Genomic DNA, 21,768 nt, shown 5'->3' on the forward strand with positions numbered 1-21,768 from the left:
TTTGTATCGGAGAGTCTGAAATATCCAACCACATCAGACTCTCCTTTTGCAGCAGCCCATAATAAAGCTCCTCACTTTGGGTGAGGAGTATTAATAGCAGAAAGATCTGTCATCTCTGGAGAGCTCAGAACACTTTCAGGAATACTGGGCGGCTGCTTAGGTGTGCTTTGGAGTTTTCCAGTCTTTGAGATGTGTTATTTGCATGCTTTACTCTTCAAGGGCATTTACCTCCTCATTGTGGTTAAATATAGTAATAAGCAAAAATTAGAAGCTGAATACAAACTGACTGACTGAGGGAATAAGGGATGTAGTGAACAAGAAGAATTGATGGAGAAACTGGAGTCTAGTGATATGAGCGCATGGCAGGAAGCAAAAAAGAATTGCTAAATATGTACAGATAAAAACCCTGTTCAATTTCCTTGTACATCAAAAGGAGGTGGTCAGAAGTTTTTTGAAAGGCTCTTGATTCTTGGAAGGAAAGTGTTTTTTCACTCTTTATCAGACTCTGACTTCATAGCCATGTTGCCAAAAGGGCTGGGAGCAGGGATGTGGGTTTAGACCCTGTGGCCAAACGTTGCTCTGCTCTTTGCCAATTGCTCTGCTCCTGCCAACCACAGCTAACCTTCTTTCTTCTAGCCTGGATGCTCACCTCTCAGCCTGGCCATTCTCCAGCTAGGGCCATAGCAGGTATCTGAATTAATGCAAACACTATCTTCCCTTTGCATCACCTCAGAAACTTAATATAAGAATATAAGAAGTATTCCACTCACTAAGACTAGTAGTCCATCCAATTTAATATTCTGTCCAGTGGTGACATCAAGAGACCTTTACTGGGATGGAAAAAGAGGCATTCTAAATAATAGGCATGCCAAAAGTTTGGATGCCATTATCTCTAATTTTAGTCCCTAATTACAGTTAACCATTTACAGAAATATGTAATATATGCTGTATCTATCAATGTGGTAAGTCTGTAAACCTTAATTTTTTTAAACTAAATCCTCTTCTTGGGCATCATTGCATTTTTTTGATTTGTACTGTTTTGTTTGGTCATTAAAATCAATTTAATAAATATTTCTGTGTCTACTATGTGTCTATACTTCAAAGCCTTCACTTTCTTGGAAGCTGAAGGTCTGGGGAGGAGAGGAAGTGGGAGGGACTGGGGCACTAAGATTAAAACGATGTGTCTTTAATTCAAGAAGGTAACAATACCGTGGGGGAGCTAGGAGCACTCACAGCTCACTGTCATACAAGTAGAGAAGTGAGAAGTAATCACCGAGGCATAAATGAGGTGCTTATGGATGTACAAAGGAGAGAGTCGGGAATTCTGAATCAGGCATAAGGAAACAATTCTTAGGGTAGGTGTCGTTTGAGCTGGGCTTTAATGAATGAGTAGAATTTTCTCCATTGAAATTAACATTTAAGTAAAGTAAATACTAGAAACAGAATTGTGAATGTGCATAATGTGTTTGGGGAAAGGATTCAAAAAAGGCTGGGATCAGTGTTGCCAGAAAATAATTGGAATCACAGGCTGGGATTAGTTCACTGAGAACTTTGAACAAATTAAAGCTTCTGGGCTTTGTACAGTGGGCACTGGGGAAGTATTAAAGGCCTCTCTAACTCTCTGCTCTTGAGATAGTTGAGGGCACTCCACTATCTCCATTATTCAAATGAGAAAACTGAAGCTTAGAAGGAGTAAGAAATTCACTCCACAGCAAGTGTAGAAGTAATATTTGAGGTGAAGTATTTGCACTCTAGAGTCCAAATACTACACCTAGCCTTAATCGTTCTTTAAAATAATTTAAAATTATTTTAATTGACAAGTAACAATTATAATAACAATATAATATATTGATATATGTCTTAGTCTTAATTTTTTATACAATAGAAATAATAACAATACTCCCTATGTAACTAAAAAGTTTGATCAAATAAAACTACAGATGCTAAAATGCTTAGAAACTATAAAATACTTTTATAAGTCTTGACTATAATATTATTTTATTGTTATCGCAATTCAACTAATATAACTCCTAAATATATTTCTGGAAAGCCAATTGGTGTTATTTGGTGTTGATATTGTATATAAGTGATTGAGATCCTACTGGGCAAGGAAGACAACAACACCTATTTCGCAAGGTAGCAAGGAAATGAGATATATACATAATCTCAACACAATAATATATCTCATTTCCTTGCTACCTTGCGAAATAGGTGTTGTTATCTCCAATTTATAGACGATAAACAGAGGCTGAAAGAGATTAAAACCTATTCAGTCACACAGGTGGTAAGTCAAGAACCATACTTCACATTTATATCTTTAAATCCCCAAATCCCTTCCATAAGGCTACTCATTGCCTTCCTTATTGATGCTATAAACCTTTAGTTTGCAGTGGGACACTGAAATGATGCCTTCAGGGAGCAATTAATGATGCCAGAAATCTCAGCATTTCCAACAAAGATGTGAGTGTCAGGTTTTGTGCTTTAAAGGAGATGTAACTATTTTACCCTGTTAAGGATCATGTTGAATAGGTAAGTAGTAATTAGGCTTGACTTACCTAAGACGAATGACCTATTCTATTTTACTCTCTGAGACAAAATAATGTCTTTAAGAATAATTTTATTGTTGATTTAAAAAAAGATGAAAAAAAACTTCCCTGTTTATGTAATGGTATTGGTTCCTTATAATTATTTTAAACTTTAAACGCTTCCCTAAATTTACTGAATCATTTGTTTCTATGCTTTAAAGTATATTTCTTGGCTAGGCGTGGTGGTGCATGCCTGTAATCCCAGCACTTTGGGAGGCCAAGGAGGGCAAATCACTTGAGGTCAGGGGTTTGAGTCCAGACTGATCAACACAATAAAACCCCGTCTCTACTAAAAATGCAAAAATTAGCTGGGCATGGTGGCACACACCTGTAATCCCAGCTACTCAGCAGGTTGAGGCAGGAGAATCGCTTGAACCCGGGAAGTGGAGGTTGCAGTAAGCAGAGATTGCACTACTGCACTCCAGCCTGGGTGACAAAGTGAGACACTTTGTCTCCCAAAAAATAAAAATAACATAAATAAATAAAGTATGCATCTCTTGGTTATGAAACTTAAAATATATACATATAATAGGTTTGATATATATCATGTGATTGGGTTGAATTCATTCATATAAATGTCAGTGGACCCCTGAGGTGCCTGAAAACTGTTGACTATTGTCACATTTACACAGAAATATTCCAAAGACAATGTACAAAATGAGACAAGAGATAAACACCAAGATGTACAAATTTTTCAAGTTTATATACCTATGGATAGGTTGTGTTCTGAATTCCTTTAGTGATAGGAATAGAATTAGAGTTTGGAGATGCTGAGATTTTGTTTCCTTGCACAAAATGTTTTGCACTATTCTAATCAGTTCTGTGGAAATCAGAGAGCAGTCAGTTGAGGGGAAAACTGGTGAATGAATAAAATATCAAATGCACCAAATAGATTTCACCTGTTAGCAACAAAGGATGGAAAACTCAAAAAGAGGGTTGCAAGAATTTTTCTTTCTGTGAAGACAAAATGTGCTCCACTCTGAAACTGCATTGGATTTTCCCAGAAGAAGCTACAGCAAATTTCAAAATTAAGCAGGGAGAGATAATAATCAGAATAGCTTCACTGATGACAAATCATCTGCCCTAGGTCCTGAATTTTCTACAGTCTCTCAGGAGTCCCTCTGTAACTAGGAAGCACAAGTACCTTCTGCTTTTCAGTAAGCATCCTACCAAGTTACAAGTCAGAGAGGAAGTGAAAAGGAAAAACAAAAAAAAGAAACAAAACCAATAGAGCCAAAAGAGATGTATCCTTCGTAACCCAAATTGTGATAAACCCTTGGTGTTAGCAAAAGCCGCAGGCCTGTGTAGAAGTAGAAGTGCAGACCTTCTGTACAACATCTGCTGCCAGGCAACCAATAGTCTCTCCACTGCCGAAGTGGTCCAGCATCAAACAAGGAAGGATCTAAATGTTTGCAGTCATGTGCACATGCCTAGATTGGACATATGGACCTTCACATTTTTTGCTGAGAATCTTGTTTGCTTAATCTAATCAGCGCTCTTAGAAAAGCTGCCTCACCACTGCTCCCCATAATTATTTCTGGTGGTTTGAAAATGTCCAATAAAAAATAGAGTCAAAGCCTTTCTCCCATGAGGCTTTAAACAAACCCTCAAAGATAAACTTGAAGCTTATGAAACTAATTTGCTCAGAAATTACACAATGGTTATATTCTAACCCCAAATCAGGTGTGAACCCCAGGTTTATGTCTCACTAACTCTTGTTGATTTTGGTCAAGTGGCTTATCTTCCATAAATCCCAGTTTCCTCATCTGGAAAGTGCTAATAACACCTACCTGTGTCATTGATATGATAACTTGATAACATATGAAAAGGGTAGGTGCTCATAAAATGGCATCTGCCACTATTGTCATTATCACCAATTCAAGTTTCTTTAAAATTTTGTTAGTGTTCATATGTCCCTGAAATCATTCTCTCTCCATTTCTAGGAGTTTGGTTACTTAACATTCTTTACTATTAAGAAGCTCATTTTAAAGCAGGTATGGTCAAAATCAGTGAATAATTCAAGAAGGAAGAAGACAGGGGATCTAGAGAAAGAGATCTCAATTACAAAAAAGAGGCAAAAGGATGAATAGCAGAGAAAACCAAAAAAATGTCAGACTCCCAAAGTGGGTAAAGATTATCAGATAGGTTTGGGCACTTGGAAGACTTAAGATTTAGCCATTGTCCCAAAGCAAAGTTATGCAAATTTAAACCTTGATGGGTTTGTAACTCTAGAAAAAAGAGAAGCGTATTCAAGAAAAGAATCACAGTACTACTGATTCATCAGTGAAGGATATTTTCATCATAATAAAAATGCAAACGTTGAATGTTGAGTGAAGAAAAGTCGGTTATAACTATAATGGGAGAATGGGTGGGGAGACAGCTAAATCCAGCAAAATAGAAAATCAACATATAATGTCTATAAACTTGATTAAGCATAAGATAACAATATATTATTTAAAATTATGGTGGTACATTTTGCTAGAAAAAGCAGTGAAAAAATAAGCTGAAAGGAGTAGCCACTGGAAAGCGGGTGGTGTAGGGGTAGGGTTAGAATGAGGACTGTGAGTTTCATGCACGATAAACCTTTCAGCACTATTTGACTTTTTAAAGAGATGCACATAATATTTTAATAAAAATTTATGAAAACAACTTAAGAAAAGAAATACACATTTGAAGTATGACAGATTCCTCTCTCTTTCTCTCTCTCTCGCCTTCACATACACACACACACAAATAAGCACAAGTGTATAAAATCTAGGTAATTTACTCTTTGTTACAATAGTTCCTTAGCCATAAATAAATAAATATCCATTATTTATCAACTAAAGGCATAGGATTTAGTAGTTAGGATGAGGAGTAGAGCAAAGGGAGGCATAAAATCTCAGTAAATGGGAGGCATAGTTTCTGTATTCAAGGATTTTGCAATTTGGTTCAGAAAAGAAAATCAATCTCTTTCAGGAGAGAGAGTGGGAACCTGAAATTTCTTTTTGGAGGAAATAAAAAATCTACACTTTTGAGTCTTGCTATTTTTGTCTCATAGAGGTTTCCTGTGAGCTGTTTTCTAGGACTCAGAAGAAAAAACCTTGTCTGTGTTTAGCTGACAAGACTATCTTCATGACATTTCCAGAGAGAAAGAAGGATCATGGTTTTTCAGTTAGAAGATACCACATAGAAATATCAACCCTTATTTTACAGATAAGGTACTAAGCCTAAAAGAAGCTGTGTATTTTTCCCAAGATCACACATCCTGCCTCAAGAACCAGTGTTCTAATGCCACTTGTGTGCTCTAGAGAATGTGCAATTGCCCAATACTAAACTGGGAAGCCTGTACTAAACTTGAGATGAGAACAATTATAATTAATTCTCTAATATTGTTCCATTAATGGAATGAAGATAATAAAGTAACACTAACCACTTTTATAGCACTTTCAGGTGTCATTACTGGATGCAAAGGCTCATACCTGTAACCCCAGCACTTTGGAGACTAAGACAGGAGGATTGCTTAAGGCCAGGAGTTTAAGACCAGCCTGGGTAACATAGTGATACCTGTCTCTAAAAACAGTAAAACATTTTTTTTAAGTAAGTCTAGTGAGATGTCCCATTCCTGTAGTCCCAGCTACTGGGGAAGCTGAGGTGGGAAGATCACCTAAGCCCAGGAGGCTGAGGTTGCAATGAGTTATGATCACACCATGTCACTCCAGCCTTAGGGACAGAGTAAGACCCTATCTCTTAAAAAAAAAGTGTCAAGGGAGATCCAAGATGGCCTAATAAGAACAGCTCCAGAGTGCAGTTCCCAGCAAGAACAGCACAGAGGGTGAGTGCTCACTGCATTTCCAAACAAGTTTTCACTGTCCACAGACCAGGAGATTCCCAGGCTGAAAAGCGCCAAGAGTTTTCAGCCTGGCAGTTTCAGCCAGTGCCGTGTCGGCGCACAGAACTCACACAAGTCTGGGCAGCCGTTTTGACTGGCACCTGGAATGCCTGGGAGACAGAGCTGCCCACTCAACTCAAAGGGAAGGGGCTGAGACAGGGAGCCAGGTGACCTGGCTCAGCAGGTGGCACACCCACAAAACAAGCAATATAAAACGCTCTGGATTGAGAGTTTTGCAGCAAGCACAGCTGGACCCAGGACCGTCCAGCTCAGTGGGGGGAAGAGTGTCCCCCACTACTGAGGCAGTCCCCCACTATCGAGGCAGTCCATCACTACCAAGGCAGTACACACAGCAGCTGTGCAGAGCTGGCAGCAGCTCAGCAACACCTCTGTTGGCAGATTGTGACTAGACTACTCTGTGAAGGGCAGGGCATCTATGAAAAAAGGCAGCAGCATGACAGGAACTTATAAATAAAGCTGACCTTCCTAGGACAGAGCACCTGGGAGAAGAGGCAGTTATGATTTCAGCTGCAACAGACTTAAAGGTACCTGCCCAGCAGCTCTGCAGGCAACAGTGGAGCTCCCAGCACAGCACTTGAGCTCCTATAAGGGACAGACTGTCTCCTGAAGCAACTACCCAACCCCCATATACCCAAAGAGATGCCTCCTAAAGGAGAGAGCTCAGGCTGACATCTGGCAGGTACACTTTTGGGATGAGGTTAGCAGAGGAAGAAACCAGTGACAACCCTTGCTGTTCTGCAGCCCCCACAGGCAATCCCAGGTGAGCAGGGTCTGGAATGGACCTCCAGCAACCCTGAAGCAGAGGGGCCATACTGTTAGAAGGAAAACTAAGAAGCAGAAAGAAATAGCTTCGACATCAACAAAAAGTATGTCCACTCAGAGACCCCATCCAAAAGTCACCATCTACAAAGACCACAGGTAGATAAAGCCACTAAGATGAGAAGAAACCAGCACAAAAAGATGAAAACACCAAAAACCAGAATGCCTCTCCTCCTCCAAGGGATCACAACTCCTCACCAGCTAGGGATCAAAGATGGATGGAGAATGAATCTGAGGCATTGACAGAAACAGGCTTCAGAAGGTGGGTAATAACAAACTTCTCAGAGCTAAAACATGTGATAACCTAATGCAAAAAAACTAAGAACCTAGAATAAAGGTTAGATGAGATAAAACTAGAATCAACAGCTTAGAGAAGAATATAAATGACTTGTTGGAGCTGAAAAAACAGCATGAGAATTCCATGAAGCATGCACAAGTTTCAATAGCCGAATCAACCAAGCGGAAGAAAGGTTATCAGAGATTGAATATCAGCTGAATGAAATAAAATGAGAAGGCAAGAATAGAGAAAAAAGAGTGAAAAGAAGTGAACAAAACCGGCAAGAAATATGGGATTATGTGAAAAGACCTAATCTACATTTGACAGGTGTACCTGAATGTGATGGAGAGAATGAATCCAAGGTGGAAAACACTCTTCAGGATATTATCCAAGAGAACTTCCCCAACCTAGCAAGGCAGGCCAACATTCAAGTCCAGGAAATACAGAGAACACCACAAAGATATTCCTCAAGAAGAATAACCCCAAGACACATAATCATCAGATTCACCAGGGTTGAAATGAAGGAAAAAATGCTAAGGGCAGCCAGAGAGAAATATCAGTTTACCCAATAAGGGAAGCCCATCAGACTCACAGTGGATATCTCTGCAGAGATATATCTCAGATAGTTTGACCATTGTGGAAGACAGTGTGGTGCTTCCTCAAGGACCTAGAAATAGAAATTCCATTTGACCCAGCAATCCCATTACTGGGCATATATTCAAAGGACTATAAATCGTTCTACTATAAGGACACATGCACACGAATGTTCATTGCAGCACTGTTTACAATAGCAAAGACCTAAAGCCAACCCAAATGCCCATCGACAATAGACTGGACAAGGAATGGAATACTATGTAGCCATAAAAAATGATGAGTTCATGTCCTTTGCAGGAACATGGATGAATCTGAAAACCATCATTCTCAGCAAACTGACACAAGAACAGAAAATTAAACACCGCATGTTCTCACTCATAGGCTGGTATTAAACAATGAGAACGCATGGACACAGGGAGGGGAGCATCACACACTGAGGTCTGTTGGGGAGGGCCAAGGAAGGGACAGCGGGGGGGTGGCGAGGTCAGGGTCAGGGAAGTATACCACGGGGCGAAATGCCAGAAGTAGGTGATGGGGAGATGGAGGCAGAAAACCATGTTGCTCTGTGTGTTCCTATGCAACAATCCTGCATGATTTGCACATGTACCCCAGAACCTAAAGTACAGTTAAAAAAAAAAAGCATAGGCAACAAAAGCAAAAATGAACTAATGGTATTGCATCAAACTAAAAGTCCTCTGCACAGCAAAAATAATAATAACAGTGAAGAGACAACATATAAAATGAGAGAACATATTTGGAAACAATACATCTGATAAGGGCTTAATATCCAAAATGTATAAGAAGCTCAAATGACTCAGTAACAAAAAATGAGTAACATAATTTTACATATATACACAGTGTTAGTCCTTGTTGTGCTCCTATAAAGGAATAGCTGAGGCTGGATAATTTATAGTAAAGACCTTTATTTGGTTCATGGTTCTGAAGACTGTACAAGAAGCATGATGCCAGCATCTGCTTCTGTTGAGAGCTTCAGAGAACCTCCAATCATGGCAGAAGGCAAAGGGGATGCAGGCATGTCATGTGGCAAGAGAGGGAGCAAGAGATGAGGTGAGGTGTCATGCTTTTTGAAACACCAGCTCTCATGTGAACTAATGAAGCAAGAAGTCACTCTACCCTGAAATGGCATCAAGCCGTTCATGAAGGATCCACCCTCATGACCCAAACACCTCCCACTAAGCCTCACCTCCAACATTGGGAGTCTAATTTCAATATGAGATTTGGAGAAGACAAATATCCAAACCATCTAACTGTTTATCTATCTTTCTATCTATCTACGTAGAAATAATATTCCATTATATTTTTATAAATTGTATGTTTTCAGTCATTCCACAATTGTTTGGGGAGAGATTAGTTCCAGTTCTTCCCATGGATACCAAAATCTATGGATGCTCAAGCACCTGATATGAAATAGTGTACCATTTGCATATAATCTATGTGCATCCTCCCATATACTTTAAATCATCTTTAGATTACTGAAAACATCTATCATTATGTATTTAGTTATTATACTGTACTTTCAGGGAATAATGGCAAGAAAAAAGTCTGTACATCTTCAATACAGATGCAGCTTTTTTGTTCATTTGTTTAGTTTTTGGTATTTTTGATCTGTGATTGCTTGAATCCATGGATTTATAATCCACAGCTACAAAGGCCCAATTTTATATATTTATTTGTATATAATGTAGATAGATAGATAAAATTAAATATTATTCAGACTTTAAGAAGGAAATCCCATTCTTTGTGACAAAATGAATGAACCTGGAGTATATTTTTAAGTAAAATAAGCCAGGCACAAAAAGATAAATACTGTATTATCTCTGTTATATATGGAATTTAAAACAGTTAAACTCATGAAAGTAGAAAGTAGAATGGTGGGTGCCTGGGGCTATAGGATCAGGGAATGTGGAGATGTTAATCACAAAGTACAGAGTTTTCGTCATGCAGAATCAATAATTTCTGGAGACCTAAGATACAGCATGGTTGCCTATAGTTAATAATACTGTATCGTATACTTAAAATTGGCTAGCACAGATCTTAAGTGTTCTTATCATGCACACAAAAATAGTAACCTATGTGAAGTGACAAATACATTAACAAATTTGATTATAGTAATCATTTCACTATATATGTGAGATATATGCATGTCTATATGTATATACATATACATGTGTATACATCAAGTAATCACATTACACAGATTACACAGTTTTTATTTGTCATGTTCCTCAATAAACTTTAGAAAAAATGTTATGTGATTTGTTTTACAACTTAAAAAAAAGTGTCCTTATTTTCATTATCTCACTTAATTGAAACAATCTTACACTGGTAAGAAAATTCAAGTTTATTCAGATAAGTTTAATAAATTGTTAAGGGCAAATAACCAGTGAATAACAAATCAAATAATTGGACCAAGGTGTTCTGTCTGACTCCTTGTCCAGTGTAGAACATTTTCTCTTTCATTATGACACACAAAACTTTAGAGAGCACTTTTGTAAAAAGACTGTATTTGAAAAATACTTTAAATATTTTAAATTACATATGGCCAAAATAAATGAATTAGTTCAGCTTTGAATTATTAATAGTTTGAATGAATAGTCACAGGAATATTCAATATGGACACAGTGGGAGAAAATCTGGGACAGGGATAAGAGTCATGAATATTTAATTAGAGCTGCCCAACCTTTAAGGCAATGATTACTCTTGGTGATATACCAATATTATTTCTCCAAAATATTTCAAGTAAAAATCCATTCTGTCCCCTTAATTCTTAAAATAAAAATGTTGGGCAAAAAAATTAAATGGTCAAGAAATGTTGAAAATAACAAAGGGCAATTCCTTTTCCTCTAAAAACAGCTCTTCGTGGATCTTCTAAAAAGACTCCAATTCATGGACTACTGCCGACTCATTAAAATCAACTTGTAATATCATGCACATGATGTATATCTATCCAATTCATGCACACACATCCAGAATGTAGGATACTTTGGTATCAAAGCGCTATTTATGATTGAAAAATACATCAATGCTCTAAGGTTTCATTTCCATCTTCTTCAATAAGGCAAGATAAATGAAATAATACATGTCATTCATTGCTCTGCACTTTTCTCTTCAGAGAGATGCAAACTATAAACATCACTAAGACATTCTACTAATAGCTTTAAAGGTTGGCTTACAGCATTATTAATTATACATTTGTAAGAAGGTCTGTGAGTGCATGCCTTGCATTCTTATTCAAAGATTCAATCAATAAGGTCATCCCTGCCACTTGCATTCTGAACAGCAATGCACAAATTTAGTGCCTGTAGAAGTATAAATAGGTATGTGTCTATAAATATATCCTAGTATCATAATGTTACATTTTAACCATGTAGCTTTTCTTGTGTATAGGAGATTGTATTTCTCCAGGGAGGTGGGTAGATGACCTTTGTGTTGATTTTTAAATAACTACATTATAGATCTCTCTTGCTGGGCCAGCACAAGGCAAAACTAAAACAACCTCTTTATTGTAAGGCAACTGCGTCATGGATGACTTGTAATATACTGTTAAAATTGGGTCTTTCACTTTCAACCTGTTTTGGGGTGGGTAACCTATATTGCTCCCCTCAGGTTGAATTGTGTTATTCCTTATCATCACATGATAGCAACATTTAGAAAAAAATCATTACAGTTTCTTATAATAATTCTACTCCAATCACATTGCTTTACTATTATGGGCATATAGTCAGATGTCTAGGGATTTTGGCATTCACCGGGAAGTAATTACATTGACTTGGTTCCAGTTTTCAGTTTGAACTTCCTAACCAAACATGGAAACCTCTGCAGTTCCTTAAATCACAGAGACTCTCACAAAAAGATTTCTTAACCTGTGTGCATAAATGCCCAAGAGGTCTATAGATAGACTTTGGCAGGTCTGTACAATTTCTGACACTGTGCAGAAATCCTCTTTACTTTTTGTGGGAGTACCACATACCTTTCATCAGTTTCTCAAAAGGGTCATTGATCCTAAAATGATTAATAACCACTATTCTTTCTAATTGAATATAACTTAAAATGGCCTCAACTGTGGATTTCAGAATTATTTTCTCTCAATGTTCTTTGCAAAATCAGATTTAAACAACCTTGTATGTTATATTCAAAGCCTTCTTTTAAAAACTGTGTAAGAATATTATGCATGAACACTGATTCTCCATAGTCTTTTTTTACTTGGTCTCAGAAACTTACAGGTAACAGATTAGTTCCCTCATTTTAATTGTACTTTTTGGGTCAGATTTTGGTTTTTGGTGTGGTGCTTAAATTCATCTTCCCATTTGATACAAACAATAGGTTTCAGGAGTGTCAGTTATAGAGATCATGACCTGAACTCTGCTATCAAAATGTATGATAATAACTCTAGACCTGAGGAACTGAAGACATCCATGAACTCAGAAAGGCAAAAGCTTGTCAAGAGACGTTGCCCAATATTTGTCCTTTGATAAAAAATTATCTTTCAGCTAAAATGAAGCTTCTGCAGCTTTGTTATACAGACTATGCAAACATCTAATTTAAAATAAGTGTTTGATGAATTTGTTTTCTCCTACTGAGAGAATTGTCTGGAAATGTGTACTTAATGATGTAGTTACAAGAGATTTTTAAAAAGTCTTTGGAGAAAAGGATTCACTTTAGGTATCGATTTGAGAGACATATAAATCCTAAGGCCTCTTATCAAAAATGAGAATAGAGATTGGAGGCATCAGTAGAAAGATGATACTTTCTAAGAAATTGTACCTACTCATCTGTGAATGGGTTTATGTGACTATGGAGCCTGGTCAGGGCTTGCGATGATCCAGGCATTGTTGTAGTGGTAGCATCACATTTTTGTGCAGTCAGACACAAGCTGGCATTCTAGTACCTGCTGCCTCGGGAAATGCCAGAACAGAGCCTATCTGGACCAAGGCCCCACAGGTGGCCTCATCCCACAAATCTTTGGGTACACAGCACTGTTTAGTGGCCATAGCCCTTTATCTTAAGAGAGGTTCCAACTTAGGGCAATTATATCACCCACAGTACATTTGGCAATGTCCGTGAATATTTTTGATTGTCACAACTAGAGAGGCATTGCTGGCATCTCATGGGTAGAAGTCAGGGACACTGCTAAATAACCTACAATGCATAGGACAGCCGTCATGACAGAGAATTACCTGTCCCATGTGTTAATAGTGCCAGTGTTGAAAAAGCCTGCCCTAAAGCCATGCCACTTTGATCACCTTGAGAGGTTATATAGGTAGGTTCTATTTAGACTCACACTACCCACAGGGCCACTAAAGTTTAGTCCATTTGCCAGATGTGAAAATTGTAATGCTTTGGACAGAATGAAGTGAAAAAGTATCCTACAGTGTCCTTCCTTTACAGGTTCATACCTATTTCTTTCCCCAAAATGTGTATTCAATGTCACCTTCTACAGGAATACTTTGTATGTTGACATCACGTTTCCATGTATTCTCGTGATACCATGTGCTTATTCTAATTGCAGCTCTGATTATTTTCTTTCTCCCTACTAGGTTATAAATTCATTGAGAGCTTGCTGTTTTAATTAATCCTTGGGTATTAGTACCTACCAGAGCTTGGCACATAATACGTAAGCAATAAATACATGTTGAAGAAAAAAGAAAGCCTGGAGAACTGGCTTAGATTCTCCGTGACAACATCCATCCAGATTGGATTTACTTAAGGATATACTAGCAAGCGCACTGGCCCTTAGGACATTTGGCCCCATGCCCTCTGAGGACATGAAACTGGGGAATGTCTCACCCCATGGCCTGTAGCTTTACCAGCACAATGGTGGAAATTTCGGGTCAGCCATACTCATAGTAGTCATAATGACTTTATTTTATTTATGCATTTATTTTAATAAAATAATAATTGTACATATTCACAAGGTACATAGCAATGTTTTGGTATGTATAATATATAGTGATTAGATCAGGATAATTAGTGTATCAACATCATCTCAAACCTTTATCACTTCTTTGTGTAGGGAACATTCAATTTCCTCCCTCTAGCTATTTGAAACCATATATTAGCATTAACTGTAGTCATTTTACAGCACCATAGTACACTAGAACTTATTTCTCTTATCTAGCTGTGATTTTTGTATACTTTAACAAATCTCTGCCTATCCTGAAATACTACAGAATGAAGATTGTAGAGATAGTAAGATCTGGTCCTAGGCCTAGAACCCCAATGTGACTGGAACCAGGGACAGAATTCTCCCTAAATACTTTTTCTCAGGAAGTAAGAGAGATACTTTTAATGAACTTGACTTTGCATCTACATTCGACAGAACGTCTCTCTTTATTGAAGAAGGAAGACCAACAGTGACCTCAATAAGTACATGAACAAGTAGCTGAGGGGGCCCAGCATTCATATCCACCAAGGCTTAGCTCACTCCAACACTCAGGTACAAGTCAATTAAAGGGTTGGACTATGAGCAAGGACAATTCTTATTTTGGCTGCCTGTAGATTACACCAAAATCCACCAGAAATCAAAATGACTAAGCTTAGAATAATTTATAAATGTACTTTGTGTTAAGTACAATAACCTTGGGATTATAAAATAAATAAGCTTCATGTCGAAAATGGGATAAGAGCAAATCTCCGATTTATAGTAAATCAACAATAATTTGATAACAAATATATGGTTTAATTTATGGAATATAAAACAAAATGATCTAATTTTTCCAGATAGCATGGAGCTATTGCATTACATTGTGCTATTATTTGACAAAGCACATCAAATAAGATTTCAGCAAAATAGTTAACATAGTTATAAGTAAAATATTCCTGACATGAGTTGACATCAGGAAAACAACACAGGGACATTTCAGAACATTCAACTTTATTTTCCATTGACAAACACGACATAAATAACATATGTTTATTAAATACACAGACTAGCCATGACTCGAACGCCCACAAAAGTCTAATGTACTTTTCATAGGCTCTTTTATTTTTTGTCTCCACAATATTGAAGACCAGCCTTTAAAACATACTAGAAGATATATTTAAACACACTGAAGATGACTATCCAAAAAGCTTTACACAGACGTGATAAAACGGACTTTTCCATTGAATCAAGTATATAGGGATGGATACTGAGGAGGAGAGGTGAAGAACACTATGCTTTCAATACTGAGCTTTACAATATGGATTAAAGTGCCAATGATTTCAACTCCCCCTTAGGCACACTATGTAAATAGTACTTACATTCATTTGTTACAAACAGATCACAATAATCAGTGCTTGTTTTAATTGGTTTGCTCAAACAGGCTTATACTATTTGTACAAAAACATTTGATAAAGAGGAGAAGGAAAACTATTTTTTTCTCATTCAAGTAAGAGGAAGGAAGAGAGTTCAGCAGTCAGTAAGGGCCTGAGTGAACTTATCATTTGCTTTTACAGACAACAAGACCCCTGGCCACTCAGGACTTTCCCCTACTGATGCTCAAGTACGCAAAGACAAATGCAGTCAGTCCCTTGCTCTCTTTGCTTCCAGGGCCTGGCCCAAAATGATGAAGAAGTTTAACAGGTTGAAAAGGGACAGGTTTTCCATCATATCTTTTTCTATGTTCTCTGCCCCACCCACCTAAGTATCCTTTCAGAAGGAGAAAGAACACAGAAGTGTATTAGTAAATCACATGCATTTCGCCCCGCTTCACATTACAGTTTTGATTTCTACGACATGGAAAACTGTATAAGGAAACTATATTTGAATTACTATTAAAGTTTGGTGATTGGCTGGTTTTTGCCTAGATATTTGGTTAATTTTAATTAAAGGATCAAAATATTCAAATTCTGAAGCATTTAACAAATAGTATTGAAGAAACACATGAATGACAATAACTTGAAAAGTGGAATTATCTCCAAAATGCTCAAAAAAGCATGAAAAAGCTGATTTGTTTCTGATGGTGATCTCTTTCCTTCTTATCTTTACTTTTATAATAAATTCTTCAACAAAGCAGACTTACTACAAAACAGATTCTGATCTGTTTCACCTATTAGGGTGTATTAAAAATATGAAGTTATTATCTCTCCTCTTAAAAACAAACCCAGCCTCACCAATAGGAAATATGTCTGTTACTTCCTCTCCATGAGAGAATGGATAAGCACAGTAGAGTCAAGGGGACTAGGCGAAAACAGTGTAATTTCAAATGAAGAAATATGTAATCTAGTAGACATTTGCATTGCTTATTACATGAAACTAATTGATACAAAGCTTCTGAAAATAAAATAATGTTTATTCTCAGTAAAGAAAATGTGTGACATATAAATGAATATGATACATATCTGATTGAATTGTATTTCTAAAGAATCATAATGCAGTCTGCTTATAGTATCATAATGTAATGATATATGACTAAACTTGTATAAATTATAACCCTTAAATAGACTCTTCATTTTAGGAATTATGAAACAGAGAATATATCAAATAAAATATTTTCTCTAATTCTCCTATCGTCATCACCACCTGGTTGGTTTTCTTATAATACTGAACTGATGTCAGCTTCTTAACAAATACGTATGTGAGTTTTCGTGGATTATTGAATTTTGTAAATTGGCTGTATCATAACCTATGTCATGAACATCACAGACATCTGTCACTCTGTGTCAGCATTTTATTGCAACTTAGAGAACAGAACAGTCTTATGGACTAAGCCACAGTTGCACAATTCCATACAGTTTTTAAGACCTCAGTTATAACAGATTTTGAGATATATAAACATATAAAACAAGCAATAAATAAGCAGCTGTGAAAATTTGTCATTGTTGATGGCTTATACTTATTATATAGATTAAAAATAGAAAGTTTAATTATTCAAATTAAGCTTTTTCTGTTTGTAATAATAAATACTCTGTAGTCTTCTTGTGTTATTCAGCTCCTAGAATCTGGTATATTGCAGGAGAAGCTTTTGGGATTAAATTATGAAAAGAAATAGATATTATGTATGTCTAAAATTTCAAAGAACACAGAAGTTTTCTATTTTCTTTTTCTTAGTTGATCTCAACCAAAAGAACTATTAAATGATTGCTGATGTGGAGAAAGTTGAAAGCCGATCATTAATTTGGGATCAAAAAGAACAAATTATAAAAAGCATTGTATAAATAAAAAGCCTAATCTACTAGCAAATGCAATGTTAGAATACTGCCACAGAGTTACCTCATTATTAAAATACTGTTTGTTAATTTTTAGTTTGCCTGTCACTCAATCAGGATCTTTCATAGTTAACTTACATAAGGTTTCACAATTATTTTCTGCAACACAGTAAAGAGATATTTCATAAAATAAAGAAGTGTAAGTAGAAATATATGTATACTCAATATTTCAGACTAGTTTAAATCTGGTATGATTAAACACTTACATTTACCTGCAATATCTTGGGACACATAGAGCACGAGGTTAATTTGGTAAATACTGAGATAACTCATTTTGTTTCTTCAACTTCAAGATATTTTTAAGACATTCACCATACTTATTTTATTTGAAAAATAAACTTCTCATTAAATAATGTGTGATCATTCTCTTCTATTACTCAGCATAGTATGTAAATTCATTGTTTGGAAAATCAGCACTATTTTGTAAAATTGACACTTGCTAATTTTACATATATTTCTACATATATTCCATATAGAAATATTTACATATATTCCATTCGCTTACTTCTTCCCACATGGTTTTCTTGGCCTTTAATTGTCTTTTAACCAATGCTTCAAAGTTCAAGGAATTGTCATAATCTATACATGCAATTTTTCTGATTAGACATATATATGGACAAACTAAGCATGTAAGAGTGAACTTGAAGGGCAGTAAAATTAAACTTAGACACGTTCTCTGCTGTGACTACATATGTCCTCTTTCTAACCACTACTCTAGTCTCTGCACATCTCTGAAACTGAACCTCAACAACCATGAAAAGGCTGAAATCATTTGGGATTTTCATTACTTATCAGATTTCCCCAGACTGGCAAATGCCTAGCTAACAAAACTCATATGCTGTTTACATAATTTCTCTCTTTTCCACCTCCCTTTCAAGCTTATTAAAAAACAAAACAAAACAAAAATACCTGCCATTCATCCCTTCCTAAAACTTAACCCCTGGGCAGGAATTTATTTTGCAGTTAAGGATAAGCTTCAGGCTTTTGCCTTTCTGTATTTTTTGTGGTTTGATGAAAAGTGATATTCTTTTGATAGTAATCTCCATTACCATTTGGAAGTATCAGTCTCCTAAATTATTAGTATAAATAAAGCACTTTGTGGTACAGCAATATGGCACTACATCCTTGAAGATAAATTCAAATTCTGTAATTAAATAAGCAAAAATAATTCACTTTATCAGCCTGATGGACTGTAATGGCATGAAGCACTTCAATCACAGGATATGTGCCTTGCCAATGTGCACTCAGTTTTGGCAAACTTCTGCTCATTGATTCACTGAATAAATATTTATTGGACAATTTCTATATTCCAGGTGCTATACGAGGTGCTAGAAGAAATCATGCTCACACCACTCAAATTCACAGTGCCTGATTAGAACTTGCGGTCACAGGACCACCCAAGAGGTAAGGCCTCTTTATTATGTCTTTTAAGTGCATTTTTTAAAAAAACTAGGTATTTTATGTTATACCCCATGAGGTGACCTATGGGATAATCCAATTCTATGGCATGGAGAGGTTTTAGTATAGACTATCACTTTTTCCAAAATTTACATTAGTAGAACCATCCTGAATTATATAAGTACCCTCAGTAGATTTTGTCTTCAAATTCAATTTGGCATGTCATTTAAAATGATTAGTACTGATTGACATAGGCTGGTGTATACATTAATCTGATAGACATATTGTGCCTATCGAAATTAATTATTTACCAAATGACCACTAAACACACACACACAAAAATGCAGTTACTACAAGAAGAATAAATAAATTTCAATCTTTTAAAAAGCTAGAAAAGCAGTGCGAGGAACTGCAAATGAAAATCTTCACAATAAAAGTTAATGGGTTTACAAAATGAATGCACCAAAGAATATGACAAGCATTGTGTAGGCCTAACTTATAGAATTACTATGTTTGGTAGGGAGACTTTTTTAAGAAGTGTAATTCCCAGAACTTAATGTAGTGATCTACATGTGTACAACTAAGTTAAGCTTAGCTATAGAGGTTTGTGGACTGTAGGAAAAACATTTTAGTAATAAATATTTGGATAGGGCCACTTTGAGGAGCAGGCAGAAGAAGAGCTGTGAGGGGTCAATGTTATTAATTTTCTTATATAAATAGGCCAAACTGTGGAAAGTATTCATTGAATCTTCAAATATTTATTTGTTTTGGGATCAGTATTGGAATTTAAAAAGTCAAAAGACTAGAGAACACTTTTGGTGAAAAAAATCAAGGCAAATATATATTCAGACTACCTATATAGTTAGTGCTCAAATTGGTCCTTACATAGCATTCTGAAAAACCGCTTCATGACTCTCACAGGTTAGTTTCATGAATCTTCCTCAGGCTTATAGGAAAGTAAAATATATGCAAAAGAAAGGATAATTAGCAAGTTGGGTAGTCACAAACTCCATATTTCAAACAAATGGAATTGGCTTTTACTCACACAAAGAGTAAACCTAATTATCAATCCAACTAAAACTTTGTAAGGTTAGGAGCTAATTTGCTAAATTGAGCAATACTTAAATAACAGAATTAATGAATATTATGGATATATTATACATTTTTAACCCTAAATGTTTTTTATTGTAAGAAGGAAAAAAGTGACAGAGAAAAAGCGAAAGAGGCAATGAAAGCGAACACAGCAGTATCTTTGAAGAAAAACACATTACTATTCCTTGTCTTTAATGATATATGTGGTTAAATTCCGCAAGTATTCAGTGTACTGGAATATCAGCCATCCCTGCTCCCCCAATAGACCAAAATCGTTTATAAAAAATGTTTTCATCACATAATTAATCACATATTCAGCTACAAATGGCAGACTCAACAAAAACACTAGACTGTTATTAATATATTTTCTCTTGTTTGTGTTTCACTACTTTTGGCACATAGGGGATTTTCTATGTTTCTAAGACCATTTAGCTTTATAGCAAAAATTCCACTCAATGCATAAACAGTGGCATGCCAGAGATGCCTAAATTCACAGTAAGGTTTAGCGATATTTGTTACCAAAAGCTGTGCACATGCAAGTTAAGTGGTTTTTTTCATGCTTCTGCCTGTATTATTTCATTAGATAATGAGATAGGCTGCCCTTTCTGTCCATCATTAGAGCAGCTGGAGACAGCATTTGCTACCTGGCAAAACTTTCGAAGAAGGATCTTTCTTAACAGCAGATAAACCCAAGGATCCAAGATCTGGTTCAGTGAAGCCAGGCGAACAGCTATTAAGAAGAAGTTGCATTCTTTCTGCTTCTCCGTGTGTGTCTTGCAGTGCTCAACTGATGTCTGATTGAAGATCATTTTCAACATCATTATCTAAGAAAGGGGGACAAATAATTGTTTCAAAGATTAGTTAAGGTCATATGCATCTCCTCTACACAGTACTTTGCACATAGTCAGTTTTCAATAAATTGGTTGTTGGATTGAAATGATTAATTCAAGCAACACTTGTACTCAGAGATCAGAGTCCTGAATTATACATGACATTCCTAGGTATTTTCCCACACTTGTGGCTATTCAACACGATGTAGCTCTCTAAAACATGCATGTCTTCAGGCTCCTGGTTCTTGGAATTTAAGAAGCTTGAAAATAACACATCTCAAAATAAGCCAAAGTCATGGCTTGTTACAGAAAACACAAGTTCACCTAAAGGAGAGCCAACACTTCAACAACAACCAAAATATACTAACCTTAAATTTTTAGTAGCTCTAACTAAAAAAATTACTAAAGAAAAAGTAGAAGCAAGAAAGGGGGAAAATAATATTGTTATTATTATTATTATTGCCATTGATATATTCAGAATCCTTACTTTTTACCAGATATGGTGCCAAGTGCTTCATATGCATTTAGTAAACAACATGCGATAGGTAGTATTACCACTTCCTTCTTACATTTGCAGGACCCAAGATTTAATGAGGTGAAATATATGAGTCAGACTTAAACCCAAGTTTACGAACACTATAAAATGTACAGTATTTTACTTTTCTTTGCCCCCCTCCAACATACACTAGAATGTAAACTCCACAATGGCAGGAATCTGGGACTATTTTTTTCCACAAGTGCCTAGGTCAATATGTAGCAGATAGCAGATGTTCAATAAGTATTTGCAACAACAAATTTTTATATTTTAAAGAACATATTATACAACATACAAATGACAGTATGTGAGTTATATAATATGTATTTGTGAGAGAACAAATTTTTATATTTGAAGGAATATATTATACAACACTTAAAGGACAGTACATGTGTTATATAATAGGTATTCATATTTGAATGAAAAATGTTCAAACTTAGTAATCATCAGAAAACATTTAAATTACAATAAAATACAAAGCCATTTTACACTGGCTCAATTAATCAAAATGAAGAAATATGACTGTACTCTTCCTG

The 21,768-nt window shown here is 36.0% G+C and overlaps 1 protein-coding gene across 1 annotated transcript in view; it reads right to left on the reverse strand.

Annotated features, from left to right (window-relative positions):
- The window catches only part of PTGER3 (prostaglandin E receptor 3), a 79,228-nt gene that overhangs the window by 22,758 nt on the left and 34,702 nt on the right, over nt 1–21,768 (reverse strand). The window contains exon 2 of the mRNA XM_035251876.3: nt 20,512–20,691. Within this exon, the coding sequence (XP_035107767.1) occupies nt 20,512–20,691 (180 nt within the window). The remainder of the gene's footprint in view (nt 1–20,511; nt 20,692–21,768) is intronic.

The sequence above is a fragment of the Callithrix jacchus genome, chromosome 7 (assembly GCF_049354715.1).
Source record: "Callithrix jacchus isolate 240 chromosome 7, calJac240_pri, whole genome shotgun sequence".
In the NCBI taxonomy this organism is placed as follows: Eukaryota; Metazoa; Chordata; class Mammalia; order Primates; family Cebidae; genus Callithrix; species Callithrix jacchus.